The 11572-nt window shown below is 55.1% G+C and overlaps 1 protein-coding gene across 3 annotated transcripts in view; it reads left to right on the top strand.

The window, feature by feature from the left end:
• The first annotated feature begins 1889 nt into the window (after positions 1 to 1889).
• LOC309890184 (E3 ubiquitin-protein ligase NEDD4-like) overlaps positions 1890 to 11572 on the top strand; it is a 140788-nt gene continuing 131105 nt past the window's right edge. Inside the window, exon 1 of one of the 3 annotated variants that reach the window (XM_082783828.1) lies at positions 1890 to 2104. In XM_082783828.1, the coding sequence (XP_082639954.1) occupies positions 2057 to 2104 (48 nt within the window). In that variant the 5' untranslated portion in view covers positions 1890 to 2056. The remainder of the gene's footprint in view (positions 2105 to 11572) is intronic. The other 2 variants (XM_082783830.1, XM_082783829.1) reach the window with 2 other exon arrangements.

The raw sequence follows: 11572 nt of genomic DNA, 5'->3' as shown, positions 1-11572 counted from the left end.
AGGGGAAACCAAAGCCCTTTTGGAGCACGATGCCGAGGAAGACCCTGCCCAGAGGCGTCAGCATTAGCTGCATGCGATGGAGTTTATGGGCAGCAGACATTCGTGCGAGTACAAAGGCTAATGACTTCGCAGGCCGTACTTTAACAGCCTGCTGATTTTGCTCGTGTGCACTGTTGTCTGGGCATAGGTCAAACCCTTCCTTCCCCAGGAAGAGCTTTTGTAAAGGCTGGAGGAAAATTTCTGGCTGACGGACTGCTTGTGGAATCTCTCCAAAAAAAGTATCTCCCGTTTCCCCTTCCCCTCGGCTCCCTGGAGCAGAACACAGGTGCGAGACGATGGCCGAGCACACAGAGGCAGTTAGCTGAAAGCTGCTCCAGAGGTTTCGCTTGCCAGTGGCCCTCCTACCCTTGGCTGTGAGAACACTGTAAAGGGAGAACAGTTACAGGCTGAACGCGATCTCTTTGTGTGAGTGATGGCCGGTTTCAGGGACTGCTGTCCCCCAGGTATTTGCCACATCCCTCCCACTGGACGTCCCCAGCGCCACGCTCGAGTTTGCTGAACAGGAGAGGCGAGTGACGGGAGGTAAGCCAGGCTGCCGTGCTGGCACAGCTGGGACCTGACACATTCACACGAGGGCTGAGGGTTTTAGGTTGCGGTACCGCACCAGGCCGGGTGACAGCCCCCACTGCGGCCAGCCGTGCCCCGTGCTGCTGGGGGCTGCTGCAGGCCTCTCGTCTTGGGCAGCAGCTCGAGATTCCCCCCGTGCCGCTGGCTCCATGCAGCTTTCTTCCCGTGCTGTGTACTCTGATGTACAGAAATCGTAGCAGAAATCGGTTGTTGCCTTGTGCAAGCATAAATGTTCTGAGAACAGCCTCCACGTAAACCATAGCTCATTAGGCTCTACTTAAGTGCTAGCATCTTGCCAAAAGATAACAGACGGATAATAAAGGTGAGAGTAGCACGGGTGGGGCATGGCTGGCAGGGGACTACAGACAATTAAGGAAGGAGCAGAAATCAAATAAGGAAGTAATTTAGAGCCGAAGCGTGCCTTGATTTTGCTCAGAAGTAACCTAGCTCCCAATGCCCAGTGTTTGGCTTGCTGAGAGGACACGGATGGAAAGCGGACAGGGAACAGCAGCGAGGGGCCTGCGGGCGCTTTTTGCTGTTCTCTCGCAGATCCCGCGGTGCTCGTCATTTATTAGGGAAAAAACAAATAAATCAGAGCTGCGGGCCAGAGCCCAGAGCCCAGGGCCCGCCGAGTCCCACCAAACCCCCAGCCCGGCAGGGAGCACCCCGCCTGCACAGCCCGGCCCGGCCGCAGGAGCCCCCCGAGAGCCAGGGACCCCCCCAGGAACCAGGGACCCCCCCGGGATCCAGGGACCCCCCGGGATCCAGGGGAAGCCCCCCCAGCCCCGGCCCCTCCGCCCCGGCCGCCGCCGGGGGGCGCCCGCTCCCCGCTCCGGGGCTCGTTGTGGGGGGGCTGTGGGGGGGGGGCGCTGCCGGGAGCCCCCCGCGGCCCGCGCCGCCCCCGCGCCTTTGTGCGGCCCCGGCCCCCGTCCCCCCCCGCCCCGCCCCGCCGCGAACGGCCCCGGCCCGGCCCCGCCGCCCCCCCCCCGCAGCCGCCGCCGCCATTGGGCCCCCGCGGCCGCGTCCCCGCCCCACTGGGCCGCCGCCGGGGCTGCCCGGCGCGGGGCGGGGCGGGGCGGGGCGGAGCGGGGGGGTCCCTGCGGCCCCGGCCCCAGCCTGGGCGGTGTCGGCGCGGTGCGGGCGGCCCCAGCGCCTCCCCCGAGCGGCGTCGCCCGGCACCGCCCCCGGCCCCTTCCCGCCGGCGCTCGGCTCCGCTGCCGCCTTCCGCCGCCCGCGGGCGAGCAGCAGCAGCGGGGGCAGCAGCAGGAGGAGGAGGAGGAGGAGGAGGAGGAGGAGGAAGGCGGCGGCGGCGGCGGCGGCTCCGGCTCCGGCTCCGGCTCCTCCTCACCTGGGCCGGGCCGGCGGAGCCCCCGGGGCACGGAGTGCGCGGAGCTGCGGCCGAGCGGGGCGCTCCCCCCGCGGCGGCTCCATGGCGACCGCGGCGGTGGAGCCGGTGTACGGGCTGTCCGAGGAGGAGGTGGGTCCGGCGCGGCCGCGGGGACGGGGACGAACAGGGCCGGGGCCGGGGGGTGCCGCTGTCCCCCGGGGGGGGCCGCCCCCAGCCCCACCTGCGGGCACGGCCCGGCCGCGCGGGCCCCGGGCGAAGGTCGAGGGTCGGTCCGGGAGGGCGCCCCGGGAGCGGCCGGGAGGGCGGCACGGCACGGATCGGCTCGGTACAGCACGGCTCGGTACGGCACAGCACGGCTCGGTACAGCACAGCACGGCTCGGTACAGCTCGGCTCGGCCCGGCCCCGCCGCCGGCAGCACCCCCGGGCGGCGCCCCCCGGCAGGTGCGTGCGGAACAAAGGGCCGGGGCCGGGGCCGGGGGCTCCGTGCTCGGCAGCGGTGCGGGCCCGAGCCGGGAGCCCCGCTGCTGCCGTGCCGGGGGCCCTGGTGCCCGCCGGGCATCCCGCGGCCAGCTCGTGCCTCTCCAGGAGGCGACACCGGGAGCTGTCACGGCGCCACCCAGCACGGGGGGCTGCCCGCCCGGCCTTTGTGCTGCGGGGGGACTGGGGCGTGCAGGAGCTGCCGGGCTGTTTCGTTTCCTCGTCCAGCCGAGCTGCTCCGAGGCTGGGCGGTTGTAGCGCTTCATCCCGATGGAAGGAAGGCTCCTTGCCTCGAGTGGGTGTTTCGTGCAGGGAGGGAGCTGGTTAGCGCGGCCGTTGTTGGTTTATAAAGCTGTGAGAGCAACCTGATTTAAGCGTTGTGTGTGTGTGAAGGTAGGGAGGAGAGGAGGCATCACAAGAGGCTCTGGTGCTTGAGACAGCGAGCATGGAACTGGAGGACAATCTCTTTCCTCCCCAGTTTGTTTTTGTAAGCCTTCATGCAAGAACAAGTCTGCTTCAGCGCGGCCGTGGCTCCAGGAATCCCCAGAGCAGCTCATTCTGTCTGGTTTCCTCCCCCTCTTGGCCCCCGTTTCCCAGAGCCACCGGATCGGTGTCACCGATCCCCCAGATAACAGGGATCCGCCGCGGTGTGCTTGGTGTGCTCTGCGGTGTGCTGCCGGCCTGCTGGGGGGCTTCGGAGAGCCAGGCTGGGCTGGCTGCGCTGATGCGGAATCCCCAAGCAATTTGTAGGGGTTGTCGCGTGTATGGTTTGGGGTGTATTCGCAGGTTTTATCCATCAGGAAAATGGAAACCCGTGGGCAAAGCTGCTGTGCTCCAAATAGGTGGCTGCGAACAGAGCACTTGAGTCTGGCGGCTGCTTTTGTTGTGTGTGTGCTCGCTGATACCTTTTGTCCCTGCCTCCTTCCCCGGCATGTGCTAGTGCTTGTGCAGAATGCTAAGGAGAAATGCACCGGGGGAGAAGGGCGCTGCGTGGAGGTGTGCAGCCTGTGCAGCCCCCACCGCCCGGCCTGGGCTCCCAGGCGGATGGGATCTGAAGGGGGTGGGTGGGAGCCACTGCTGAGCGCCCTGTGTCCCTGGGTTGGGGCCTGGGCTGCCGCGTGGTGCTGCGGTACGGCCGTCCAGGTGGGGGGAGGCGTCAGGCCCTCGTCTGGAAAACAGCGGCTTACAGAAGGCGGCCTCTGGGCTCCCTGCCATGTCCCTCGGTCGTCCCACATCACGAAGGTAGCAGTGACCACAGAGGTCACCTGTCTCTTAGGGGCAGTGGGCTGACTGTAAGTTTTCCGTGCTGCTGTAGAATTGTGACCGTGCTGGACAGAACAGAGCAGCGGTAATCTGAAAATACGAGAAGAGACTGCAAATGGAAATAGGTGGAAGAAAGGGGAAAAGGGACAGGGTGAGGAAATGCACGGAGAACAGAGGCAGCACTGTGCAGCCTGATCGGCAGTGGCTTGCATACCCCACCTGGCTAAAGCATTGTCAGGGCTTGGGTAAGCATGAGGAGAAAGGAAAGCACCGAGGGAGGAGAATCTCCCTGGGGACCAGCCATAAGCTTCATAAATTAAACCTGGAGTGGTTGAGAAAGGCAGGAATGTTCTCAGTTCCGTTGTGTGTTGGCTTCAGGGGACCACAGCTTCCCATTAACGGTGGCTTGGACTCGTGTCTGTTTGGTTTTGACAAGTGAAGTCTCTTTGCTAGTCTTGGAGGCCAGATCATGTATAGAGACACAGAGGCTATTAATTTTTCTTTATTGCTAGGCGTTTAGACACTCAGAGGTTTAGGGACTTACTGAATTACAAATGACAAGCTGACCATTGCATTTGTCTCCTGACAGACTCCACTTTTCTTTAAACGGTGTCTTCCTAAAGCTGCATCCCTGGAAATGTGAATTGTACACAATTTTAGATTATCTCGGTGGTTAAAATTCCCTGTAAATCAGATTTGCTTCTCCAAATTTTTCATTCTGTGGGTGCCACGGCCCTGGCCCAGGCTGCCCAGAGAGGGGCTGGGGGCTCCTTGGGGAGGTCTCCAGCAGCCGCCAGGATGTAGGGCTGGGCACCCTGCTCGGGGGGCTGCTGGGCCAGCCGTTTGGGCAAGATGCCCCCCAGAGGTCCTGCTGCCAACCTCAGCCTCTGTGGCTCTGTGGAGCAGCATTCACGTGATCCACTGGAAGCTTAGGTGCCCTCACGCAGTCTTTAAACACCAGCATGTTTGAAAGTTGTGCTGCTTAGGAGCCAAAAATATTTTTGTTTCTGCGTAGGGCACTGCCGCCTTTAACCTGAGCTGTGCGTGCATCGCCCACGCCCGGCGTGTGAGGCTGCTGCTGGCCGAGTGCTCCTGGTGTGGGCAATGGCAGGGCTGCAGAGCCGGGCGGGAGCTGGGCTGCAGGGAGCAGGGTGTGCAGCAGCACAAGGCACTGCAGCCGTTCTCCCCAGCTTCAACTAAAGGAGCTCCCGAAACATTGAACACAAGATTAATCCCATGAACTTAATTCACTTTTTAGTCTTTAATTTTATCTGTAAAGAAGAAAGGAGATAATGTGTCCCTTAGGGAAATTTCTGGAGTCACTGAACAGAACGTGGCCCAAGGTAACCTGAGGCTTGTCCAAGTGTTCCCTTCCCGCTGCTCACAGTGCCTGGGCAGAGGAAAAATTCCCAGTTTCTTGTACCATGTTTAGGTGAAGAAACATTGTGTCCTTAGAAAAAGATCCTTGAAAAAAACAAACAACAGTATTTTTGCATTGCAACTGTTGCACTTGTTAAAGAGTTTGCATGCCGTATGTGTTTATCTGCCGTCTTCCTGCCTGTGTCTATTTCAAACTAAGGCAAAGAGTTCATGTGTGACTCTGCTCTCTCCAATTCCAACATTGCTCTGCTTTCGAGTTCAGTTTAACTTCTATGACTTTTGGTTGAATAAACTGAAATTAAGAACTTCCTGTAGAGATGATTTGTTTTGTCATGCGTTAGAAGTTGTGGAAGAGGAGCTTACTTGTGTGAAAATTATCCCGATGTGTGCGGTGGTTGCATATGCCTTACAATAAGTAGGCCTGGTTATAGGCAGTGCTGCTTAATCTCTTCTCATCCTTGTTCTCATGTACTGTATTGGGCACACTGAGGAATGAAGCCTGAAGAATTTCAGGATCTCAGGAGCCTCCTTGGCCCTCTGTTGAGACTAAAACCAACGAGGCATTGTTGTAGCACATTCGCATAAACACAGTTTTCAGCTGTGAAGGAAGCGCTGCCTCCACATGAGATGGGTTTCTTTAAAGTCTAGGTTTGCCTATACTATCTATATCAGGGTAAAAGACAAAGCTAAGGTTGGCCAAAATGATGCCATGGTGAAGTACAGTTTGGGCCACGGGGTGAGCAGCAAAAATGGCTGCAGCACAGTGGAGAAGCAGCCTCCTGGTGCACACTGCTCGAGAATGAGGCACGTGGGAAGCTGGATTTTGTCTGGTCTTTGTGTTCCTGGTGGGTTTGTTGCTCTGCAGAGATCTCCCTTGGGGATTGGCTTTCCCCCCATACTTGAGTGTCCTGTTAGTGACACTCATCCATGTGTGTTGCAGCCCTGCCCCTGCAATGGGGCTACGAAGGCTTTGGAAGGAGGGGGTTACTGCTCTGGTTACCAATTAACTTGATTTATTACTGAGGAAGAAGGCTCAATGTTCTTCCCCACCTGACTCAATGACATAGCGGGGTTCAGTGGTGCTTGTCTCCACGTTGTGCTCTAAGCAAGCCACACGGTTTTGAAATAAGCGCGATGGTGAGTTGCTGGGGGGAAGCGTCCGTGTCCTAGAAGGTTGTAATTAGACTTAAGGTAATGTTTCCTGGTGTGTGCTACAACTGGCTGAGGATGCTCCCGCTGCTCACCCTGCTTCAGCGCTGTGGTTGTGCAGCTGGAGCTTTTTCGAGCTCGGGCTGTCAGCAGCGGGCCCCTGGAGGAGCAGGAGCGTGGCTTCAGGCTGTGTCGCCTGGCGGGGCGGTGCCCAGCCCTGGGGGGCAGCAGCAGGAGCAGCAGCGTGGTTTGGTTCGGTCGGATGGCTCTAGTTCTGTGGGATGGCAGCACGCGTTGCTGAGGCCTGGGGCAAGCGGTGTGTGGGTGGCAGTGGGGCATTGTCCGGGGCTGCTGAACCCCAGAGTGAACCTAGAAGGTGAGCGAGCAGCACCGGGGCTGCCCCTGCCCCGTGCAGCATCTTGCAGCTCCCTCAGCTCGGGCCCAGAGCGGGATCAGAGGGAGCTCCCGAGGCACGCTTGTAGTTAACACTGCTGTGGGTTTTCTGTGTGCGTCTGGGCTCCACAGTACAAAAGGGCTGTTAAGGTCCTGGAAAGCACCCAGAGGAGGGCAACAAGGCTGGCAGCAGGGCTGGAGGGCACTCCTGAGGAGAGGCAGAAGTCCCCTGGTCTGTCTGGGCTGGAGAAGAGGGGCCCTGAGGCGACCCCGAGGAGGGAAGTGCAGAGGCAGGTGCCAACCATGGGAATGGCACCAAACTGCCAGGGGAGGTTTAGGCTGGGCGTTAGGGAAATTTCCTTACCATGGGGGGGTCAAACACTGGCACTGGCTTCCCATTGAGGTGCTTAGTGCCCTGAGGCTGTCAGTGTTTGAGGCATTTGGACGGTGCCCCCATTAACACGCTGTAGTGTTTGGTTAGCCCTGAAGTGCTCAGGCAGCCGGACTGGGTGATCCGTGCAGCTCCCTTCCAACTGAACTGTTCTGTCTGGGAACACAGACTTCTTAAAAATAGAGGCCTGTTGTTTCTGCTCTGAATATTCTGGTTATATAAAAGCATAACTTTTTCATCAGCGTGAGGAAGGACCTCTTTTGGTCGCAGCAGAGGCGCAGCATCTAAGCAATAAGCGATTCAGAACAGGAACTTTTTTTTATTGACTTTGTAAATGGAAAAAACTCCTGAATTGGTTTTATAGATTCTAAGTGCATTGGCTTCCCAGAGATAGCATGTAAAACTTTAAATGATGATTAAAAAGTCCAGATGAGGTAGCATTTCATAATTGAAAGGCCTTGCATGTGTACTCACAGCAGCATAACAACAAAATTAATAGGTTGTGGTTCTCCGTGGTAGGTCAATAGATTTGGGATTTTATAAAAGCTCGCATTTTAAGCTTGCTTTTAGGGACTTTTCAGCATATTTTGGCCATTCTTACTAATGCTAAGTACGTTCCTGGCTTTAATAACGCAAGATTGATGTACAGATATTCAAGGTGGTTTGTGCTCACACCAGGGTCTGGGGGTGTGGAGCAATGTTAGCATGTGCGGTCAGGCCACCCCACTACACTGAGCCCCATCACACCGTACTGCACCCCATCACTCCGCACCTCACCTCACCCTGCCGGCGAGCCCTGTTGGCAGGGAGGGCCGAGCTGCTCGTGGCTGCCCTTGTTTTCCATCCCGGCGGTGGGGCTGGCCATTGGAGGGCACTGTGTCGTGCTGAATGTAAACCCAGCGCTGCCATGGGCTCGTGGACAGCTTGCTGCCATTTTGCTGGGGAGCGAAGAGGGGCTGGGAGCCCCGCAGCTGCTGAGGCTCGCTGGGCAGCGGGAGGCCTGCCTGCTGCAGCAGCCCTCTCAGTCCCACAGGCACAGCTTTTCTGGGAGCTGTGTCTGGTGAATATCTAATGGGATTCCTTTCTGTTTTGAAAATACAACCAGGCATAATGTGAGTGCCAAGTGAACTTAGCTGTCAGGAGGGACGAAACTGAATATTTTAGGATGTTACGGGCTGAAAGAGTGCACTGCTGCAGCCTCTGGGTTGCAGCTGCACCTTCAGATGATGGGAGGTTCAGTGGGCATAATACCCTTCCGAAGCCAAACGCAGCTTGTTATGCAAGGCAGGCCACCTCCACAGGTGCTGTGTGATCCCAGAGGCCTTGTCAGCGACTGTGGGACTTGGTGCTATTATCGTTATTCATTTGCTCTTGTGGGTAATGCTGCGTGAAGCCGAGTGAGGTGTCTGCCATGGGGGCTGCGTGAAGCAGCTGTGCGCTGGTGCTGCAAGAGCTACGGTAGGTGCAGCCTCTTCTGTGGCTAACTAGTGAGGTTCAATATGATTTGGCTGAGTCAGCCTGAACCGACAGCCTTTTTTAGTCCTAGGAGATTATATGGGGCCAAGACCTCTTGCTTAATTAAACTCTGTGGCATACGAACTGGGGCTTTTCTGGAAGCTGGAAATCTCTAGGCCTTTTGGTAACAGTGAGGGCTGGATTACTCCTAACAGCTTAGGTCAATAAAAAGCCAGATGCGATATCAGTGCAGCAGTGTCTCGATTTATTCAGTTTTGTAAATGCTGGTGTCAGTGAACAGAGAAAATCTCACTAATTTTCCTGAATGCCTTCATCTTTTACATTCTTTGCTACTTCCCATTAAAATGTTCATTTTAATTGTGTTGAATAAGAGGGGATTTCTGTAGCAGAAAAAGAAATGCTACTAGGCAGCTCCATCCCTTTTTAAAAGAAATTAAGTGTAATCTTGTGCACACTGACTTTCAGTTAAGCTGGGTAAGCGTGTGAATGGCAGGCTGAATGACTCCTCCTGCGCCCCAGGAGAAAGGAATGCAGTTCTACTGCTGGTGTGCTCGACTCAGTTCAGCATTGGAGCTGCTGCCATTTCATTATTAAAGTCTGCACGGGGTTACACCTTCAGCTGGGTTTAGATCTGCAGCTTTCAGAAGTGCTTAACCCACTGTCACGCCAACTTTTTCCAGCATGGGGTTCTTAGAAATAACTGCCAAGCTCCAAATGCTGGAGCGCTCTCTTCTCCTGCTCCCCTGTCTTTTCCTGTCCCCTCCCAAAAAGAAGGAAGAAAACCTTATGAAAGAGTTTGTTTTTGCACAAAAGATCAGGGATTTTCTAGTAATTCATTATAAAATAAGAGATGTGGTTAAATTGCACAGGCCTTAAATCCAACTGCAGCTAAAAAAGTTTAAAAAACAGTCCAGAAACTTGACTCTTTAAATGTATTTTAAAAATCTCTGGATGATGTCTTGACTGGGCAACAAACTGTATATTTGTAATTGCATTTTTTTTTCCTCCCTCCTTTCCTTTAACTTCAGTTCCTGTGTGCTGGCAGGATGTAGGTATTTGTCAGAATCCTGATTTCCAGGAATTAGCAACCTTGCATAATCAGAAGAAATATCTACAATTCTGAGAACGCTGGCAGGAATGGCTCCGTGAATGAGTTGTGCTTAGCTATTACGCTATAGTACCTTATTTTTGTGCCTAACTGCTTGGCTTAGGGTTGTTGTATTGGTGTCGTGCCAACTCGGGATAGGTTTTCTTTTTCTAATGCTGTTTATCCACTGCAGAATAACAGAACTGTGCAGAATGGTGCACAACCACACTGTCATCTCTCCTTTGGTGGTTTCCAGTTTTGAATAATCCTGGCTTGAGGCTGGAAGTACGGTAATATAATTTGTGCTTGGGTTTAATTGAAAATAGTTCAAAGTCGTACTCCTTCTAAGCATCTTTGTGTGGACAGTTGTACTGCATGTGTCTGCAGTAACTGCCTTAGCTGGGAACAGCTCGGGGTCTGGCCTCTGCCCAGGGACACCAGGCTGAGATCATGGGAGCACTGCTTCGGAGGTTTTGATGCCCACGTGCACGTCAGGTGGCCATCACAATTTCAATGGCGCTGCTCTGTTCTGTTCCCCTTCCCCTCTGGGGGAAGGACTGTGGTGGTGGTGAAGCTTTGCAGAGGGAGAAGCAGCATTTTACCTTCCAGCGATGAGGTGACCTGGAAGATAAACTAACAGCAAGGAGCAAGGTTTCTGGGGTACGTTCAGGGAGGGAGAGCCAAAGGATTTATTTCCATGCTCTGCTTGCAGTTCTCCACTGTCTGTCTATTTGGTTCCTCTGTTGTCAGCTTTTGGAGTAAAAATGTTTAACTTTCTCATCATTAAGAAATCAGAATGGGGACATTTCTTCCCATTCTCCCTATTCTTTTCTGCTGAACGCTAGCCAGGCTGTATTTCTTCCTCGGTTTTGGTGTGTCGATGTGAAATCTGGCATTATTGCTTCTGTTAAGCAGAAGTAGAGACATTTCACTCAAACTTTGTCTATTTGAACAATTGCCATCTTTTTCCAAAAAATGTACTGGTCGATTAAAAAAAATAATAAAATCTGCATGAAGATGAATAAAGCTGGCTTCCTTCTATAAATGGGTGGCCTCACTTTCTTGGTTTTGACCCCAGAGAGGCAGATCCTGTGTCTGAAAGGTCCTTGAGCCCCACGTCCCTGGAAGCCAGGAGGCTCCGTGCTTGGTGGCAGGGAGGTGACCAGGTGATCCCAACGTGCTATGTGCCAAGTGGAAGAAGACAGTGTCCACAGGGTTTAGCATGGAAGGGAAGTGTCAGGTTTTGTGATGGGAAGAAAGAGACCAGGCTGAGGGCATCCGCGATGGACAAACCCAGGTACCTGGAAATGAAGCTGAATTGGCTGCTCCTGTAAGAGGCTCTGATCTGCTTCTTTCTCTTCTGGTGTTAAGCAATGCTGTATGGAGCAGCTGATATGAACCTACTGGATTTCCACTGCTGAGAGAGAGGGAGGCCCTGCTTTCTTGTTTTTGCCTCAGGCCCTTCCATGATCCAATACAAACTGCTAATTTGCAGTCAGCTGCCCATCTCCCTGCTGGGCTGGTGACCTGTAGCGGCTGCCAGAGATGATGAGAGAGGTAGGTGGGGGTGGAGGGTGTGCGTGAAGAGGTAGCAAGGAATCTGCAGTTTGGTGGCTGTGAGGTACCGAGCTGGCTCCCTGGGTCTCATGAATCTGGGCTTTGGCTGGAATCATGGCTGTGAAGTCTGCGGTAGGTTTGTTTAAAGACGTCTCATCTGCTGCCTTCTGGAAGTGTTAATGGACAAGCCACTTGGCAAAGTTTTTCTCCACTTAGCAAACAAGAGGAGAAAATACGGGCTTCTTGAGATTGCCTGTTACGATGTTTGTGGTGATGGGAGTGGTGGGAGGGACGCGTGATGTGCGGACAAAACCACGCGTCTGCTTGCTGCGTGGGGTGGGTTCGCCTGATTAACAAAGCCATAGGACTGCGGCTTTGGAAGCAGCAAGCAGCAGCATACTTCTTTGCTTAACCTCTGCTCTT

The sequence above is a fragment of the Aythya marila genome (genome assembly GCF_965140915.1).
Source record: "Aythya marila genome assembly, chromosome: Z".
NCBI classification, from domain to species: Eukaryota; Metazoa; Chordata; class Aves; order Anseriformes; family Anatidae; genus Aythya; species Aythya marila.
This window is presented reverse-complemented; position numbering and strand designations above follow the sequence as displayed.